Consider the following 21567-nt stretch of genomic DNA (forward strand, 5'->3'; position numbering starts at 1 on the left):
GTGACGCCCAATTACTTGGTCCGCTCACAAAGCAAACAGCAAAACAAGCATTTCTATTGGACAAATTCAGGTAGGTCCCTTAGGCTGTTTCGGAGAGTGTATTACCCCCACATCGGCAGTCATGACCACAGTAAAATCGCACGTTACCATTGAGTCATGATAATCTTCTTCTGCGCACTCTGGACATGCTTTGGTAGTACCCAACTTGCTAACTACCATCAGGTCCTAAGTCTGGTACTCAGGGCTCTATTATCCCTCTAAGGAAGCACTCTGACATCAATGCAATGGACATTCACATCAAACAATTATCAAAACAGTAGGCCTATCATACTTTTTAAACTCACCTCACTGTGATAATCAAGTTGAAGAAAGAAGTTCAACAGCAGTTTGAAACAGTGTAAAACATGGTTATTGTGGATGTTGTTTCAAAGCCTAAAACAACAGACAGTGCTTTCTAAGGTGATAATTAATTTTTAAAAACATCCATATGCATATTAGAGCTTATGCATATGCAAGGTTTATGAGCCCAAGGCCCAAAATAAACTGAATTAATACTATGATTGTGCCATTATACAATACATAGCCTACCGCACATTATGCATGGAAGAAAAACATTGGTCTATAATTGGTCTAGCCTATACTCCAAAATTAAACAAATTTGACTCATCTCCTTTGAGTGAGGACTGCATTATTATGCATACTGAATGGACTGGTTACCTTGTGCACCAAAATGTCTATCCATGAGTCTGGTAGAGGACATGGCCCTAGGCGATGCTGTTGGTTTATGGATTATGCAGGGTGGCTTACTGTTAAGACTACAATTAGTGAATTTGTATTTGATTTAGAGTAGCCTAGTAATAGGGACTTTTATTTTATTTTCAGAATTAATTGAGTGACACATTATCTTCAACTATACAGAATCTCACCACCATGCATTTCCATCTCCTCCTCTCGCTCCTTTATATCCTTCTTCAGCGCGCAGACGGATTGAAACAGTTTAGTGAAATATGTTTAGTTGCGAAAACTTGTTACTATTGATGTTCCCGAACAGATTTCACTTGGTTTCCCAAATGAAGCACTGGGTAGCTGCAGGAACAAGATTTGAAAGCTCATGACATACAGAGTTTGGGCGGAATATCAACAGTTGGGCAGCGAGACCATGCTCCTCAAACAGTGCTTGATACGTGGAGTGTAGAGGTCGACGGATGAATCGAAATGGCTGATTAATTAGGGCCGATTTCAAGTTCAGAACAATCGGAAAATCTGTATTTTTGGACACCGATTTTGCAGATTTAAAAAAAAAAAAATGTACACCTTTATTTAATCTGTATTTAACTAGGCAAGTCAGTTAAGAACACATTCTTATTTTCAATGACGGCCTAGGAACGGTGGGTTAACTGCCTCATTCTGGGGCAGAACAACAGATTTTCACCTTGTCAGCTCGGGGGATTCAATCTTGCAACTTTACAGTTAACTAGTCCAACGCTCTAACCACCTGCCTCTCATTGCACTCCATGAGGAGACTGCCTGTTACACGAATGCAGTAAGCCAAAGTAAGTATGCTAGCTAGCATTAAACTTATCTTATAAAAAACAATCAATAAATCATAATCATTAGTTAACTACACATGGTTGATGATATTACTAGTTTATCTAGCGTGTCCTGCGTTGCATATAATTGATGCGGTGCGTATCGTTGCTCTAATGTGTACCTAACCATGAACATCAATGCCTTTCTTAAAATCGATACACAGAAGTATATATTTTAAAACCTGCATATTTGGCTAAAAGAAATCCAGGTTAGCCGGCAATATTAACCAGGTGAAATTGTGTCACTTCTCTTGCGTTCTTTGCACGCAGAGTCAGGGTATATGCAACCGTTTGGGCCGCCTAATTTACCAGAATTTTACGTAATTATGACATAACATTGAAGGTTGTGCAATGTAACAGAAATATTTAGACTAATGGATGTCACCCCTTAGATAAAATACAGAACGGTTCCGTATTTCACTGAAAGAATAAACGTCTTGTTTTCGAGATGATAGTTTCTGGTTTCGACCATATTAATGACCTAAGGCTCGTATTTCTGTGTGTTATTATGTTATAACTAAGTCTATGATTTGATAGAGCAGTCTGACTGAGCGTGGTAGGCAGCAGCAGGCTCGTAAGCATTCATTCAAACAGCACTTTCGTGCGTTTTGCCAGCAGCTTTTCGTTGTGCGTCAAGCATTGCGCTGTTTATGACTTCAAGCCTATCAACTCCCAAGATGAGGCTGGTGTAACCAAAGTGAAATGGCTAGCAAGTTAGCGGGGTGCGTGCTAATAGCGTTTCAAACGTCACACGCTCTAAGACTTGGAGTAGTTGTTCCCCTTGCTCTGCATGGGTAACGCTGCTTCGAGGGTGGCTGTTGTCGTTGTGTTCCTGGTTCGAACCCAGCGAGAGGGACGGAAGCTATACTGTTACACTGGCAATACTGAAGTGCCTATAAGAACATCCAATAGTCAAAGGTTAATGAAATACAAATGGTATAGAGAGAAATAGTCCTATAATTACTATAATAACTACAACCTAAAACTTCTTACCTGGGACTATTGAAGACATGTTAAAAGGAACCACCAGCTTGTAACCACCGGAATGCTTACAAGGCCCTCCCCCGACCTCCTTTTCGGCAAATCTGACCACATCTCCATCTTGCTCCTCCCATCATATAGAGAGAACCTCAAACAGGAAGTACCCGTGCTTCGAACTATTCAACACTGGTCTGACCAAATGGAATCCAAGGCACAGAATTGTTTGGATCACGTGGACTGGGATATGTTCCAGGTAGCTTGCAAAAATAATCTAGACACATACACAGATACGATGACTGAGTTTATAAGGAAGTGTATAGAAGATGTAGTACCCACTGTGACAATTAAATCCTACCCTAACCAGAAACCGTGAATAGATGGTAGCATTCGCATGAAAAGGAAAGCATGAACCATTGCATTTAACTATGTCAAGGTGACTGGTAATATGGCAGAATATAAACATTGTAGTTATTCACTCCGCAAGGCAATCAAACAAGCTAAACGTCAGTATATAGATAAAGTGGAGTCGCAAGGCTCAGAAACGAGACATATGTGGCAGGGACTACAGACAATCACGGACTACAAAAGGAAAACCAGCCACATCGCCGAGACCGACGTCTTGCCTCTGGACAGGCTAAACACATTATTTGCACGCTTTGAGGATAGTACAGTGCCCCCGACGCGGCCCGATACCAAGGACTGTGGGCTCTCCTTCTCCGTGACAGATGTGAGTAAAACCCGTGCAGGGCTGCTGGCCCAGACGCCATCTCTAGCTGCGTCCTCAGAGCATGTGCAGACCAGCTGGCTGGTGTGTTTACGGACATATTCAATCTCTCTCTATCCCAGTCTGTTGTCCCCACATGCTTCAAGATGACCACCATTGTTACTGTACCCAAGAAAGCTAAGGTAACTGAACAAAATGACTATCGCCACATAGCACTCACTTCTGTCATCACAAAGTGCTTTGAGAGACTAGTCAAGGATCATATTACCTCTACCTTACCTGCCACCCTAGACCCACTTTGATTTTCTTATCGCCCCAATAGATCCACAGATGATGCAATCGCCATCACTCTGCAAACTGCCCTATTCCACCTGCACAAGAGGAATACCTATGTAAGAATGCTGTTCATCGACTATAGCTCAGCATTCAACACCATAGTACCCTCCAAGCTCATCATTAACCTCGAGGCCCTGGGTCTGAACTTGGCCCTGTGCAACTGGGTTTTGAACTTCCTGACGGGCCGACCCCCAGGTGGTGAAGGTAGGAAGCATCCCCTCCACTCCGCTGATCCTCAACACTGGGGCCCCACAAGGGTGCGTGCTCAGCCCCCTCCTGTACTCCCTGTTCACCAATGACTGCGCGGCCAAGCACACCTAGTAGGCTTGATTACCAACAATGACGAGACAGCCTAGGAGGGTGCTGAGGGCTGCTCAGGGAGTGTGGTGCCTGGAAAATAACTTCTCACTCAACGTCAACAAATCAAAGGAGATGATTGTGGACTTCAGGAAACAGCAGAGGCTGCACCCCCCCCCCCCCCCCCCCCCCCCCCCTGTTAAACAGCAATCATTAGCACATTAGAGGCAGCTACCCATTAGGCATACACTAGAAATCACTGGCCACTTTAAGGAATGGAAAACTAGTCACTTTAATAATGTTTACATGTCTGGCATTACTCATCTCATATGTATATACTGTATTCTATTCTACTGTATCTTAGTCTGGTTCCGCTCTGACATCACTTGACCATTTGTATATAGTCTTAATTAATTCCTACTTAGATGTGTGTATAGGGTATATGTTGTATAATTTGTTAGATATTACTTGTTAGATATTACTGCACTGTCGGAGCTAGAAGCACAAGCATTGCACTACACCCACAATAACATCTGCTAATCACATGTAGGTGTCCAATCAAATTTGATTTGGCAGCAGAATGACCTTACTGAAGAGCCCAGTGACTTTCAACATGGCATCGTCATATTATGCCACCTTTCCAACAAGTAAGTTTGTCAAATTTCTGCTGTACTAGAGCTGTCCCGGTCAACTGTAGGTGCTGTGAAGTGAAGTGATAGGCCACACAAGCTCACAGAACGGGACCACTGCTGAAGCACTTAGTGCGTAAAAATCATCTTTCCTCAGTTTCAACACTCACTACCGAGTTCCAAACTGCCTCTGGAAGGAACGTCAACATAAGAACTTTGTCAGGAGCTTCAAGAAATGGGTATCTATGGCTGAGCAGCTGCACACAAGCCTAAGATTACCATGCGCAATGCATGCGTCGACTGGAGTGCTGTAAAGCTAACCGCCATTGGACTCTGGAGCAGTGGAAACGCGTTATCTGGAGTGATGAATCACGCGTCACCATCTGGCAGTCCGACGGACAAATCTGGGTTTGGCAGATGCCAGGAGAACGTTACCTGCCCGAATACATAGTGCCAACGGTAAAGTTGGTGGAGGAAGAATAATGGTCTGGGGCTGTTTTTCATGGTTTGGGATAGGCCCCTTAGTTCCAAAATGACCAACCAAAATGAATAAAAATGGCAAAATTGGGCATCCCTGTCGTACACTTCTGTTGATACTGAATCTTTTGCTACTCAGTCACAGTTGCTATTATATGCATAGTATTCGTATATTTGGATAGAAAACACTCAGAAGTTTCTAAAACTGTTTGAATGATGTCTGTGAGTATAACATAACTCATATGGCAGGCAAAAACCTGAGAAAAAAATCTAACCAGGAAGTGGGAAATATGAGGTTGGTTGATTTTCAACTCATTCCCTATTGAAGATACAGTGGGATATTGGTCATGTTGCACTTCCTAAGGCTTCCACTAGATGTCAACCATCTTTAGAAACTTGTTTGAGGCTTCTACTGTAAAGGAGGGGCTTATAAGGGCTCTTTGAGTCAGTGTTCTGGTAGAGTGCCATAAACTCGTGACGCTCGTTCACGTGAGAGGTAGCTCCCATTCCATTGCATTTCTGAAGACAAAGAAATTCTCCGGTTGGAACATTATTGAAGATTTATGTTCAAAACATCCTAAAGATTGATTCTATACATCGTTTGACATGTTTCTATGGACTGTAACGTAACTTTTTGACATTTCGTCTGCTCCTAGTGAACGCGCTTCGTGACTTAGGATTTGTTTACAAAGCGCGCTAACAAAAGTAGCTATTTGTACATAAATGATGGACATTATCGAACAAAACAAACATTTCTTGTGGAACTGGGATTCCTTGGAGTGCATTCTGATGAAGATCATCAAAGGTAAGTGAATATTTATAATGTTATTTCTGACTTCTGTTGACTGCACAATATGGCGGATATCTTTTTGGCTTGTTGCGTCTCTGAGCGCCGTACTCAGATTATGCATTGTTTGCTTTTTCCGTAAAGCTTTTTTGAAATCTGACACAGCGGTTGCATTAAGGAGAAGTTTATCTAAAGTTCCATGTATAACACTTGTTTTTTCATCAACATTTATAATGAGTATCAGTAAATTGATGTGGCTCTCTGCAAAATCACCAGATATTTTTGGAGCTACTGAACATATTTTTTTATATAAATATGAACTTTATCGAACAAAACATACATGTATTGTGTAACATGAAGTCCTACGAGTGTCATCTGATGAAGATCATCAAAGGTTAGTGATTAATTCTATCTCTATTTCTGATTTTTGTGACTCCCCTCTTTGGCTGGAAAATGGCTGTGTTTTTCTGTGACTTGGCTCTGACATAACATAATCGTTTGTGGTCCTTTTGCTGTAAAGCCTATTTGAAATCGGACATTGTGGTGGGATTAAACAACAAGATTACCTTTAAAATGGTATAAAATACTTGTATGTTTGAGGAATTTTAATTATGAGATTTCTGTTTGGCGCCCTGCACTTTCACTGGCTGTTGTCATATCGATCCCGTTAACGGGATCTCAGCCCTAAGAAGTTTTTAAGAGACATAGACAAGGTCGCCCATGCCCTTAATGCTATAACTGCATTTTCTATTGCATCAGGATTAATGCTGAATGTTTCTAAATGTGAAATCTTATGTTTATTTGACTCTGGTGATAAAGAAATAGAAAATATTCCTGTAAAGGACTGTGTTAAATATTTAGGAATACATCTGTCAAAAAAACACTTAGTTAGACATTTGAATTTCTCTCCTAAATGTAAGAGAACTCAAAATATATTTAATAATTGGCAACAAAGAGATCTTTCTATATTTTGGAGAGTACTTCTGTCCAAGGCAGAGGGACCGTCTCGTTTTGTGTACCCCTCATTATCGTTATGTGTAAATCCAGCTACTTGTAAAGAGATCAATAAGACCTTTCTTGACTTAATCTGGAAAAATAAGTCTCAAACTAAAAAAAATATGTCCTTTCTAACAAAAGAGCTGAAGGCGGTCTAGAAGTGTTGGATTTTGTTGACATAAATAACACTTTCAAGATAAACTGGTTGAAAAAATGTTTGATCAATGCTGATTCAATATGGTATTTCATTTCAAATAATATGTTTAATAAATTGGGAAGTCTTCAAGTTTTACTGAAATGTAATTATATTCCTGAAAGATTACATGCTAAATTGGCTAGGTTTCACCAACAAGCTTTAATGGCCTGGAAAATATGTTTCCTGCACAATCTTTCCCCACATAAAGCTCTTTTGTGGAATAATTCAGACATAACTGTAAGGAATAAGTCATTATTATACCCCAGCTGGCATATTGACTTTGTTCTTGATATTTTCGATAACAAGGGTAATATTCTCACATATTAACAATTTATAACATTGAAAGAGTTTATTTCTGTGATCAACGCCGTTCCCAGTGGTCTAACTACACTTAATTTTGGGAATGATCACAAAGTTTATCCAGAAATCAGATTGGAAGGCGTGGGCTTACTTGAGAGATCTTGTTGTAATAAATATATAAGACAAATTCTTCATTCACAAAACCAATTTACACAGAGAGGAAAGTTTTTCTGGAACATGCATATTCCCGATATTGTCTGGAAAAATGCATGGTTAAGACCTTACAAATACTGTATACCAAACAAAGTTCTGGAAATGCACTTCAAAATTTTACATAAGATATATCCATGAAATTCCATGATATCCAAATTTGTGGCTATTGATGATATCTGTGTTTTCTGTAAAAACAGAAGGTGAGAATCTCTCACTTGTTCTTTGAATGTAAATTTGTGTCAGAATTTTGGGAAAACATTGCAAAATACTTATTTACCATTATGAACACTGTCTATGTTTTTGACATGAAAGATATAATATGTTACTATTGCAATGATAACAAGACCACTGAAATGATTGTTCATTTTTTTTTATTCTTGTTGCCAAATACTTCATACACAAATACAAATTCCAAAATTCTATACCAAAATGACACATTTTTCTGATTGAATTTAATTATCTTATTAAAACATTAACCCTAGTTAATAACAACAAGAATAACATCTTCCTGAATCATTATAATAAGATTTTTTCAGAGTGAATACAATTGCACTAAAATTGTTTCGTTTTTTTGTATTATATTATTGACATTTTTTGTATGTTTGAGTATTTTCTTGTTAATACCTGTGTTTTGTTTTGTTAGACATGTTTGATGTAGCAATGTAAGTTGATTTTTGTATAATGAATTTAAAAATAAAATTTAAAAAAATTAACATTTAAAAAACATACAATTGTGAATGGTACTATGCTGCCACTTAGTGGCCATGCGAAGATATTTTACTCGTAGAACACACAGGGCAAGTTGTACCGATGCACCAAGTCTAGAACCAACAGGACTCTGAATAGCTTCTACCCCAAGCCATAAAACTGCTAAATAGTTAACCAAACAGCTACCCCAGACTATCTGCATTGACCGACCCATTTTAGCACTAACTATTTTGACTGCTGCTACTGTTCATTATCTGTCACTTTATTCCTAGTTTTATGACCATATATACCTTGTACATCGACTCGGTACTGGTACCCCGTGTATATAGCCAAGTTATTGTTTTACTCATTGTGTATAATGATTAACGTGTAGTTACGTGTTTTACTTTCAATTACGTTAGCTAGCTAGCGTAGTTAGAATCTTAGCAAGTTAACTAGCTATCACTCACCTCTTTCGCCGTCGCTGTGCCTTCTATACCCAGTAGACCATACAGGTCCATCTGCAAAAGGTCTTTCGCCTTATTTCCTGTCATTTTATCTTTATTTATTACAATAAAATGCCAAAACAAACGTAATATCAACGTCCTGAAGATGTTTGTTGTTGTAGCATTTGGGTTGGACGTTTTGAACTTTCAACTCGGACGCATCCACTTCCTGAAAACAATGCATCATGGGAGGTGTAGTTAAAGTGCACTAAACAATTTATTACGGACTCGCATGATAATTGTGAAATATAATTGTAGGTTTTGACCTTTGCAAGCATTTTGATTATATGTTTTTTAGTTTGTTATATTCAAATAATTTTCCTGACATTAATGTGATCAGTTTCAGATATCATTGTTATATGGAAACTTTGAAAATAATAAAAAAAAATGTGTTATATGTAAACTGTACCAGACTGGCCATTATAGTAATATTATATTGGTCAGTCTGGTACAGTATGGTAGTTGGTAGAAGATGGTGCTTGCAATGCCAGGATATTGGTTTCGATTCCAGGGACCACCTGAATGTGAAATGTTTGCCAAATGACTGTAAATTGCATTGGATAAAAGTGTCTACTAAATGGCATATATTATATTAACATACATTTGAAAAAACTGTAAAACAACGGTAACAGAATGATGGCGCCAGAAGAGATGGCTGATGTTTTCCGGGCTCATAACCAATTGTGCTATTGTGTGTGTGTGTGTGTGTGTGTGTGTGTGTGTGTTTTTTTTTTTTTTTTTTTTTTTCATAAGTACAAAATAAGCCACCAATTGTTATGACCGAAAATAGCTTCTGGATATCAGGACAGTGATTACTCACCTCGTACTGGACAAAGACTTTTTCTTTAACGAGTCGGACGTCAAGGATTTTCTTCAGACACCCGACAAGGCCCAAATCCCCGTCATCAGCATGAAGAAGAGACAGAGATATCAGGGACGTAGGTCGGGGTGCCTAGTAAGTATCCGACGGCAAGTGAGTAATTTCCCTCTACCATCAGTCCTATTAGCCAACGTGCAATAATTGGATAACACAATGGATGAGCTCCAATCAAGACTATCCTACTAATGGGATATTAAAAACTGTAATATCTTATGTTTCACCGAGTCGTGGCTGAACGACAACATGGATAACATACAGCTGGCAGGGTTTTCGATCCATCGGCAAGATAGAACAGCTGCCTCCGGTAAGACAAGAATCTTAGCAAAAACTAATACATTCTAAAAGCTTTAACAAGAGCAAGGTATTGTGTTTCATTTGAAAACAGCATAACAGTTTGTAAAAGCAGAATATTTCACCAGCTATTATTTTATTTGTAAATAATAGCTGGTGCATGAAATCTAACATTAAGGAAGTCCCAAGGTTTTGCTCACCTGAAGTAGAGTATCACATGATAAGCAGTAGACCATACTATTTACCAATAGAGTTTTCATCTATATTTTTCATAGCTGTATATTTACCACCACAAACCAATGCTGGCACTAAGATGGCACTAACAAGCTGTATAAGGCCATGAGCAAACAAGAAAATGCTCATCCAGAGGTGACGCTCCTAGTGGCCGGGGACTTTATTGCAGGAAAACTTGAATCCGTTTTACCTCATTTCTACCAGCATGTGCAACATGAGGGGGAAAAAACTCTAGACCACATTTACTCCACAGACAGAGACGCTTACAAAGCTCTCCCTCGCCCTCCATTTGGCAAATCTGACCATAACTCTACTCTCCTGATTCCTGCTTACAAGCAAAAACTAAAGCAGGAAGTACCAGTGACTCGCTCAAAAAGGAAGTTGTCAGATGACGCAGATGCTAAGCTACAGGACTGTTTTGCTAGCACAGATTGGAATAAGTTCTGGGATTCTTCAGATGGCATTGAGGAGTACACCACATCAGTCACTGTAAGTAACATCAGTCACAATAAGTGCATTGATGACGTCGTCCCCACAGTGACCGTACATACATACCACAACCAGAAGTCATGGATTACAGGCAACATCCGCACTGAGCTAAAGGGTAGAGCTGCCGCTTTCAAGGAGCAGGACTCTAACCTGGACGCTTATAAGAAATCCCGCTATGCCCTCCGACAAACCATCAAACAGGCAAAGCGTCAATACAGGACTAAGATTGAATTGTAATACACCGACTCCGACGCTCATCCAATGTGGCAGGGCTTGCAAACTATTACGGACCACAAAGGGAAACACAGCCACGAGCTACCCAGTGACACAAGCCTACCAGACGAGCTAAATATCTACTATGCTTGCTTCGAGGCAAGCAACACTGAAGCATGCATGAGAGAATCAGCTGTTCCAGACAACTGTGTGATCACACTCTACTTAGCCGATGTGAGTAAGACCTTTAAACAGGCCAACATTCACAAGGCCACAGGGCCAGAAGGATTACAAGGACGTGTACTCCGAGCATGCGCTGACCAACTGGCAAGTGTCTTCACTGACATTTTCAACCTGTCCCTGACCGAGTCTGTAATATCAACATGTTTCAAGCAGACCACCATAGTCTCTGTTAGGGTTGCACATTTTGAGGAATATTCAGAGGTGGAAACTTTTCATGGGAATTAGCGGGAATAAATGGACTTTAACGGGAATGTATGGGAATTAATGGAAATATATGCAAATTCATATTGATACCATTTAAATGTAGATGTTTTTTGCATTGTATATATTTACCATATCATATGGAGACAGAAACATAAACCTTTTACCTTATCATAAGTAGACATAATTGCAAATGATTAAATTCTTCCAATAGAAATTTTAAAAAACAATTTAGTTACGAATTGAACTTTAATTAAACAAGTCAACTCTTCACATGGGATGATTTACAACAAAAGAAAGGGAATATTGAATGATCCCCAAAGATCCATCGCATCTCCCAAAAACATTTTCAAAATACTGTACATCTGTAAAATGATAGCCTAGAAACTAAAGCTTTGGTTGTCTTCCTCTCAGGCTTCCATGTCTTCTCCCTGGACCTCCTCAATGTCCACGTCTTGAACATCAGACTGAGACCTCATCTTCACTGTCACTTTCCAACCTTGTTGAGAATGGCTCGTTGTCAGGCTCAAAGCCTCAAATTTGCCCAGATGGCCACCAATTTCTCAACCTTTGTATTGGTCAGCCTGTTGCATGCTTTGGTGTGTGTGTTCCCAAACAAGGACCAGATGCGCTCTGAGGCAGCTGATGTTGGTGGGATTTGGAAGATGGAAGCATGGCTGATGAGATATGTTGGCACGACTGCAATATTGCATCTCCATCCAAAAGCCCTTGCTTGGAAGTGTACTTTGCCAGACTGCCAAGAACCTGGCCCTCATCCAGGCCAAGGTTGCAGGACACGGTAGTGATTATACCATAGGCCTTGCTGATCTCTGCAACAGACAGGAGGCTCTTGCCAGCATACTTGGGGTCCAACATGTACCCTGCGGTGTGTATGTGTGTGAAGGCAGAAGTCTTCACGCTTTTTGATGTATTTCAGATCTGCAGTTTCCTCTGCTGAACATCAGACAGGATAGCATTGTCTCCCTCAATCCATGCAATGGCTACTGCTATAGGTTTCAGGAGTTTCAGGCTGCTTACCACTCTCTCCCAAAATACCTCATCCAGGAGGATCCTCTTGATGGGGCTGTCCATATCGGCAGACTGTGATATGGCCACTTCTTGGAGAGACTCCTTCCCCTCCAGGAGACTGTCAAACATGATGACAACACCACCTCAACGGGTGTTGCTGGGCAGCTTCAATGTGGTGCTCTTATTCTTCTCACTTTGCTTGGTGAGGTAGATTGCTGCTATAACTTGATGACCCTTCACATACCTCACCATTTCCTTGCCTCTCTTGTAAAGTGTATCCATTGTTTTCAGTGTCATGATGTCCTTGATGAGCAGATGCAGTGCATGAGCAGCACAGACATTGGATGTGATGTGAGGGTAGGACTCCTCCACTTTAGACCAAGCAGCCTTCATGTTCGCAGCATTGTATGTCACCAGTGCAATACCTTCTGTGGTCCAAGGTCATTGATGACTGCCTTCAGCTCATCTGCAATGTAGAGACCGGTGTGTCTGTTATCCCTTGTGTCTGTGCTCTTGTAGAATACTGGTTGAGGGGTGGAGATGATGTAGTTAATTATTCCTTGCCCACGAACATTCGACCACCCATCAGAGATGATTGCAATACAGTCTGCTTTCTCTATGATTTGCCTGACCTTCACTTGAACTCGGTTGAACTCTGCATCCAGCAAATGAGTAGATAAAGCATGTCTGGTTGGAGGGGTGTCTGCTAGGCGAAGAAAATTCAGAAATCTCTTCCAATGCACATTGCCTGTGCGCATCAGAGGTGAAGCAGTTGCATACACAACTCGAGCAAGACATTCATCAGCATGTCTATGACTACGTTCCTCCATTGAGTCAAAACTTCTGATTCCAGGAGGACCATGAGCTGTTGCTATCGATAAGGTGTCTGATTCATAATTTTCACCTCGAATAGAAGTAGAGGGACTTTTGTCAGAGGTTGCTTGTTGTGAGCGCTGAGGTAACTTTATGCACTTGGCCAGATGATTCTGCATCTTTATTGCATTCTTCACATATGATTTGGCACAGTATTTGCAAATGTACACAGCTTTTCCTTCTATATTACCTGCAGTGAAATGTTTCCACACATCAGATAGTGCCCGTGGCATTTTCCTGTAAAGATTAGAAAGAAATGTGTAAAAAAAAAACACACAATTCCATGTACAGATAAATAGTTAAGAAGTTAGATTAAACAACTCCTTTGTAAGATAAATGTTTTAAAATGAACATGTATGGAAACACTTCAATTAACACTCCTCAGTTAGCAGGCTCAAGCAAGCTGAAACCCACATGGTAGCAAAAACGAACTAGTAGAAATTGTTAAGAAGTTAGAAATGATTTAAACACACTTTGTTGTAGGCTACTATTTACTAGTTAACAAAAAATAATGTATGTCATATAAAATATATTCACCCCACCCAGTATTGTAATCAAAACTTACCAGAAAGCATGTAGTCCTTGGCTCAGACAATGTAGTAGTGTGGGCTCAATAGCTTCTCATTAGTGTGCAAGATATTGAGAACCAGCTGTACATGTGATGGAAGAATACACTGTGCATGCAAAGGGTTGCAATTCCAATTTTAATTGGATATAGTTTAACCAAAATATATGCCACAAGACCTAGAATTGCCTTATGTGTAGTATCCCCCAAAAAAAGGTTCACTGTGATAAGCTAATGTTTTTGATGAATTTAAGTAAAATAACCCAAATTCCCAGGCTTAACTTCCCATGGAAAATGTACAGAAAAATGATAGAAAAAAGTTTCCGACCCTTTGCAACCCCAGTCCCTTTGCCCAAGAACACCAAGGTAACCTGCCTAAATTACTACCGACCCGTAGCTCTCACATCTGTAGCCCTGAAGTGCTTTCAAATGCTGGTCATGGCTCACATCAACACCATTATCCCAGAAACCCTTGTCCCACTCCAATTTGAATACCGCCCCAACAGATCCACAGATGATGCAATCTCTATTGCACTTCACACTGCCCTTTCCCACATGGACAAAAGGAACACCTATGTGACAATGCTATTCATTGACTACTGTATACATCAATGATGTCGCTCTTACTGCTGGTGAGTCTCTGATCCATCTCTACGCAGACAACACCATTCTGTATACTTCTGGCCCTTCTTCTGGCCCTTCCCCTCTCCTTCCAGACTCATATCAAACATCTCCAATCCAAAGTTAAATCTAGAATTGGCTTCCTATTTCGCAACAAAGCATCCTTCACTCATGCTGCCAAACATACCCTTGTAAAACTGACCATCCTACCGATCCTCGACTTCGGCGATGTCATTTACAAAATAGGCTCCAATACCCTACTCAATACATTCGATGCAGTCTATCACAGTGCCATCCGTTTTGTCACCAAAGGCCCATATACTACCCACCACTGCGACCTGTACGCTCTCGTTGGCTGGCCCTCGCTTCATACTCGTCGCCAAACCCACTGGCTCCAGGTCATCTACAAGACTCTGCTAGGTAAAGTTCCTCCTTATCTCAGTTCGCTGGTCACCATAGCATCACCCACCTGTAGCACGCGCTCCAGCAGGTATTTCTCTCTGATCACCCCCAAAACCAATTCTTCCTTAGTCCGCCTCTCCTTCCAGTTCTATGCTGCCAATGACTGGAACAAACTACAAAAATCTCTTAAACTACCTCTCCCCCTACTGTATTTATTTATTTTGCTCCTTTGCAACCCATTATTTCGATCTCTACTTTGCACATTATTCCACTGCAAATCTACCGTTCCAGTGTTTTACTTGCTTTATTGTATTTATTTTGCCACCATGGCCTTTTTTTTGCCTTTACCTCCCTTAACTCACCTCAGTTGCTCACATTGTATATAGACTTATTTTTCTACTGTATTATTGACTGTATGTTTGTTTTACTCCATGTGTAACTCTGTGTTGTTGTATGTGTCGAACTGCTTTGCTTTATCTTGGCCAGGTCGCAATTGTAAATGAGAACTTGTTCTCAACTTGCCTACCTGGTTAAATAAAGGTGAAATAAAATAAAAATAAATAAAAACTACAGCTCAGCGTTCAACACCATAGTAGTATTCATAAACGTAGTCTAGCCTGGGCTAAAGCAAGGAAATCATGTTCTGATGCAGATTAGCTTCTTTTTAGGCAGTTATGAAACAAGTGTTATTTTCTTCTCAGGAAGGCCAAGTCTCAATATTTTATGTCTGTTACCACTGATAACCTGAATGACCCTATAACGTTTTGGAAGGCTATTAAGTCTGTCTGGTAACAGCAATGTTAATTAATTACCATCATGTGTATTGAAGGACACTGTTGCTGTATATGACAAAACTGAAATGCTGAATTGTTTTAATGAGCACTTTGTATCATCTGGTAGGCTGTTTGATTCAGTGTCCTCTGTCTCTGTACAACCCTGTGTGGATGAACCAGTAAGAGCTGGTCAAACGTTTAGCTTTTTGCCATTCTCAGTGCAGGAGACACATAAAGCCCTGAAATCCTTAGATCAGAGAAAGACTGCAGATACTGATCTTCTTGATCCCTGCTTTTTAAAACTGGCAGTTGATTTCATAGCTGAACCAATTACATGTCTATTCAATCTAACCCTGGAATGTAATGAAATTCCAAAGATTTGAAAATCAGCATTTGTCCTACCTCTTTTAAAAAGGGGGATACAACTCTTTTAAATAATTATAGGCTAATCTCAAAGCACTCACCCCTGGCGAAAAAAACGTGAAACTCTTGTTAGCGAACAGCTAACAGTTTTTAGATACTTACTCTATTTTATCAATGTACCAATCAGGCTTCAGGAAGAAGCATAACACAATTACAGCAGCCATGAAGGTTTTAAATGATATCACTGAAGCTCTTGACAAAAAACAGCACTGTGTCTCTTTTTATTTATGTCGCTAAGGCTTTTGCGTCACGTCCTGACCATAGAGAGTCCTTATTTCCTATGGTGGAATAGGTCAGGGCGTGACTGGGGGGTTAGTCTAGTTTATTATTTCTATGTGTGTGTTCTAGTTTTCATGTTTCTATATTGGTGATTTGTATGATTCCCAATTAGAGGCAGCTGGCAATCGTTGTCTCTAATTTGGGGATCATATTTAAGTAGTGTTTGTTCCCACCTGTGTTTGCGGGATATTGTATTTTGTGTAAGTGTATGTAGCACCGCTGTAGTCACAGGTCGTTGATCGTTTATTGTTTTGTTAAGTTTCACTATTAATAAATGATGTGGAACTCAACATTCGCTGCGCCTTGGTCCTTCTCTACACACGGTTGTGACATTTTGATACAGTTGATCATGCTATAATGAGGCAGAGATTGTCTAGCTTTGGTCTTTCGGGGCATGCAGTTGCATGGTTTGCTAACTGCCTAAAAGGCCAGCATCCCGGAGTTGCCTCTTCACTGTTGACATTGAGACTGGTGTTTTGCGGGTACTATTTAAAGAAACTGGACAAAAAATGGGGAAAAAATGAGAAATGTGCTTTTCTTTCAAAAACAAGAACATTTCTAAGTGACCCCAAACTTTTTAGCGGTAGTATACATATTACCTCAACTAACCGATGTCCCCGCACATTGACTCTGTACTTGTATCCCCTATATATAGACTCGCTATTGTTATTTTATTGTTGCTCCATAATTATTTGTTAATTATATATTTTTATTTTTTACTTCAGTTTATTTCCGTAAATACTTTCTTAACACTTAACACAAGGCGCATGTGACAAATAACATTTGATTTCGAACAGAGGGGGAACATTCATGAACATTTCATATGGTTTATTATGGCATAATATGCTCTGGTTTCACTTTTGTATATCCGGATGTGGGCTTGCAGGGGAAGATAATGCATCCATTTTCCTGTAAAAATCCCATTGTTGCAGCATTTCCTGAGTGGCTGAGAGGTGATAAGAGGAGTCTAATATGGGCTAGTGTAATAGGAACTAGTCCTGACATGGTAGAGTCATTTCAATAACCTCTCATTTTCTGGAACAGAACCCAAACATGCACCCTCAAACACTTCAGAACATACTTTGGAACATCCTTGGGAAAATGTTGGCAGTCTTCTTTCAGGCCCAAAATCCCAAGGGATGCTCTTCAAAGTTAACATGTAATTCTTAGAGTCATCCAGTGAATAGTTTAAAAACCCAGTCTTGTAGTAATGGACTGAAAGTCCACTCCAACTTTCCTTAGATGACAGAATTAATGTAGGAGTAATTGTAACCTAATAGTATAGTACCTAATAGCATGTCACTTCAGTTTATTTAGTAAATATTTTCTTAACACTTATTTTTCTTAAAACGTCATTGCTGGTTTAGTTCTTGTAAGTAAGCATTTCACAGTAAAGTCTAAACCTGCTGTATTCGGCACGTGACAAATTAAAGTTGATTTGATCTGATTCCATAGAATCAGATTCCATGTGTATTTAAATGCAAGAGGCTCTGTTCGTGTCTATCCAGGTAGCGAGCTGGGCATCACTAGCCTCAGGCATTGTATTGTGATGAGCCCCACTGTCTTTCTTTCAACCTAACTGTTTACTGTAGGCCTACCATAGTCTATATGACCATCTGCCTTGATTATGAATGCATTGAAATTAATTAATTATTCAGCTCGTAGTGTAGGCCTATACTGCCCTAGAAAAGCAAAGAGCAGTAACTGCGAAAAATGTTTTAAAAGTTTTTTTGATGTCCTGCCAAATATGGTGTAGGTAGATAAATGATGATACACTGATGAAATATATATTTTTATGAAGTCATTTTTATGCATATCACAGCATATCACATATCACAGCCCTATAATAATGATACAAGTTAAATCAGCTTAAAAGGGTTTATTTGCAACCATAAGATGTTGGGAATAGTGGAATAGGAGAGTCTGAAATTAATTAAATACCGTAACCCTAAGTAAGCTATACTAAATGTCAGCAGCAAGTTCCAGTAAGAAATGCTCATTCTAAGGCCATTCGGCAATGGGTTTCACAGCCCTATAATAATGATACAAGTTATATCACCTTAAAAAGGGTTTATTTACGGCCTCCCGGGTGGCGCAGTGGTTAAGGGCGCTGTACTGCAACGGCAGCTGTGCCACCAGAGACTCTGTGTTTGCGCCCAGGCTCTGTCGTAACCGGCCGCGACCCGGAGGTCCATGGGGCGACACACAATTGGCCTAGCGTCGTCCGGGTTAGGGAGGGGTTGGCCAGTAGGGATATCCTTGTCTCAATGTGCACCAGCGACTCCTGTGGCGGGCCGGGCGCAGTGCGCGCTAACCAAGGTTGCCAGGTGTTTCCTCCAACACATAGGTGCTGCTGGCTTCCGGGTTGGATGGCGCTGTGTTAAGAAGCAGTGCGGTTGGGTTGTGTATCGGAGGACGCATGACTTTCAACCTTCGTCTCTCCCGAGCCTGTACGGGAGTTGTAGCGATGAGACAAGATAGTAGCTACTAAATAATTGGATACCACAAAATTGGGGAGAAAACGGGATAAAAAAATGACAACATTTAAAAAAAAAAAGGGTTTATTTACAACCTCTGCATGTTGGGCAAAGTGGTATCGGAGAGTCTAACATATTACATACTAACCCTTAACTTGAGTTCAGTCTTCGCCAATAAGAACCAAGAGTGGTTGGCTTAGCTTCATCCTTCATGTCTGTGAAAGGCTTCAATTCTATGCCGTAGAAAATCCTACATCCATATCATTGGATCAAAACAGGATGAATCAACAGTGATTCATATAACTGGTTTGCATCCTAGATCAGCAATAGTTGCATTATTTGTCTACCCATATGATGTGGATCATTGTCAGGTTATTTGATATACAGAGCATTCGGGAAAGTATTCGGACCCCTTGACATTTTCCAAATTATTTTACCTTACAGCCTTATTTTTCCCCCTTACACCTTTTTTTCCCCCACATCAATCTTCCTACCCCATAACGGTAAAGGGAACACAGGTTTTTATACATTTTTGCAAATTTATTAAAAAAACACACAAAAAACAGAAATACCTCATAAGTATTCATAAGTATTCAAACCCTTTGCTATAAGACTCTAAATGTATCTCAGGTGCATCCTGTTTCCATCGATCGTCCTTGAGATGTTTCTACAACTTGATTGGAGTCCACCTGTGGTAAATTCAATGGATTGGACATGATTTGGAAAGACACACACCTGTCTATATAATGTCCCACAGTTGACAGTGCATGTCAGAGCAAAAACCAAACCATGAGGTTGAAGGAATTGTCCGTAGAGCTCCGAGACAGGATTGTTTTCGAGGAAGAAATGACAAAGTCTTTCTCACTTGATTTGGATTTTCCACGACATTAACAATATTGGCTTGTTAACATCTTTGTTTTTGATATAAATAAATGTGGGACACAAAAAAGGCAGTGTAGAACACCATTGCCCAAAATGCATTGATCCAATAACTTTCAAAAGATTGTTCTGAAGTTTGCTCCCAAAATGTATTTTTCTACTAATTAAGTTGCACAAAATTGTGTGTATTTTCACACGAATTAAGCCAAACAGAAACGCACAAAATCTGCTGAAATATTTTTGTAAATATTTACACAAATTGAGTGTGAGATTGTGTTGCTGTAAATGTGCCCTGCCTCAAGCAGGAAACAAGTTATTGACTAACCAGAAATGTGGGATATCTGTTTATTGCAGTGGAGGCTGCTAAAGGGAGGATGGCTCATAATAATGTCTGGAACGAAGCACATGGAATGGCATTAAACACATGGAAACCATGTGTTTGATGTATTTAATACCATTTCACTTATTTCACTTATTTCGCTCCAGCCATTACCACGAGCCCATCCTCCCCAATTAAGGTGCCACCAGCCTCATGTGGTTTATAGCAACCCTCATCTTTTTGGCTAACTGCATTGGAATATTCTAATCTTTAAAGGGTCCATCTGTAATAACTATGTACATTTTCAGACTTTTTAATTAATTATATATACCCATTGATTCTTAAAGAATAGAACTTATCGAACTGATTACTTTAGTTCGAATGTCATACCCCATCCAAACCCAAAACAAGTTTTTTTTTACTCTGTTGTTTGTTAACAATGTAATGGTACACGACTGCTGTATAGCTTTAAAACATAGTGGACATTTGTATTTTAATCTTATGGATGGTCAGTCCTTAAATCCATTAGCCTTGCTACCCGAACTCCTTGCTCCCGCCAAACATTATGCCAAACGCTATGCCACACCACAGATGTTAGTTTGTTCTCTGCAATGAGTCTGGATCTGAGCACTAAAACGCACTCAAAAACTTCTACAGATGCACAATCGAGAGCATCCTGGCGGGCTGTATCACCGCCTGGTACGGCAACTGCTCCGCCCTCAACCGTAAGGCTCTCCAGAGGGTAGTGAGGTCTGCACAACGCATCACCGGGGGCAAACTACCTGCCCTCCAGGACACCTACACCACCCGATGTCACAGGAAGGCCATAAAGATCATCAAGGACATCAACCACCCAAGCCACTGCCTGTTCACCCCGCTATCATCCAGAAGGCGAGGTCAGTACAGGTGCATCAAAGCTGGGACCGAGAGACTGAAAAACAGCTTCTATCTCAAGGCCATCAGACTGTTAAACAGCCACCACTAACATTGAGTGGCTGTTGCCAACACACTGACACTGACTCAACTCCAGCCACTTTAATAATGGGAATTGATGGGAAATGATGTAAATATATCACTAGCCACTTTAAACAATGCTACCTTATATAATGTTACTTACCCTACATTATTCATCTTATATGCATACGTATATACTGTACTCTATATCATCGACTGTATCCTTATGTAATACATGTATCACTAGCCACTTTAACTATGCCACTTTGTTTACATACTCATCTCATATGTATATACTGTACTCGATACCATCTACTGTATCTTGCCTATGCTGCTCTGTACCATCACTCATTCATATATCCTTATGTACATATTCTTTATCCCCTCACACTGTGTACAAGACAGTAGTTTTGGAATTGTTAGTTAGATTACTTGTTGGTTATTACTGCATTGTCGGAACTAGAAGCACAAGCATTTCGCTACACTCGCATTAACATCTGCTAACCATGTGTATGTGACAAATTTGATTTGATTTGATTTGATTTGAGTACCTCCCCAACGATTTCTAGAATGGAAAACCATTTTAGACCATCTAGTCCCAGAAACCGTTGGGTTGGGCCAGAGCCAGAACACACATGGGTATAACACGTTTTTTTTTAAAAATCGGAATTGGCTTTAATACTCTGATTTGTTCGAGATGATCC

General features: G+C 40.1%; 1 protein-coding gene and 1 pseudogene across 1 annotated transcript in view; both read right to left on the bottom strand.

Annotated features, from left to right (window-relative positions):
• The window catches only part of dnajc17 (DnaJ heat shock protein family (Hsp40) member C17), a 59160-nt gene extending 50250 nt beyond the window's left edge, over positions 1 to 8910 (bottom strand). The window contains exon 1 of the mRNA XM_021574450.3: positions 8683 to 8910. Coding sequence (XP_021430125.2) covers positions 8683 to 8766 — 84 coding nt within the window. The 5' untranslated portion in view covers positions 8767 to 8910. The remainder of the gene's footprint in view (positions 1 to 8682) is intronic.
• A 2938-nt stretch (positions 8911 to 11848) lies between these two features.
• Positions 11849 to 12919, bottom strand: LOC149975237 (uncharacterized; annotated as a pseudogene).
• Between the last annotated feature and the right edge of the window lie 8648 nt (positions 12920 to 21567).

The sequence above is a fragment of the Oncorhynchus mykiss genome, chromosome 19, assembly GCF_057628025.1.
Source record: "Oncorhynchus mykiss isolate SJ-2025 chromosome 19, ASM5762802v1, whole genome shotgun sequence".
Lineage (NCBI taxonomy): Eukaryota > Metazoa > Chordata > Actinopteri > Salmoniformes > Salmonidae > Oncorhynchus > Oncorhynchus mykiss.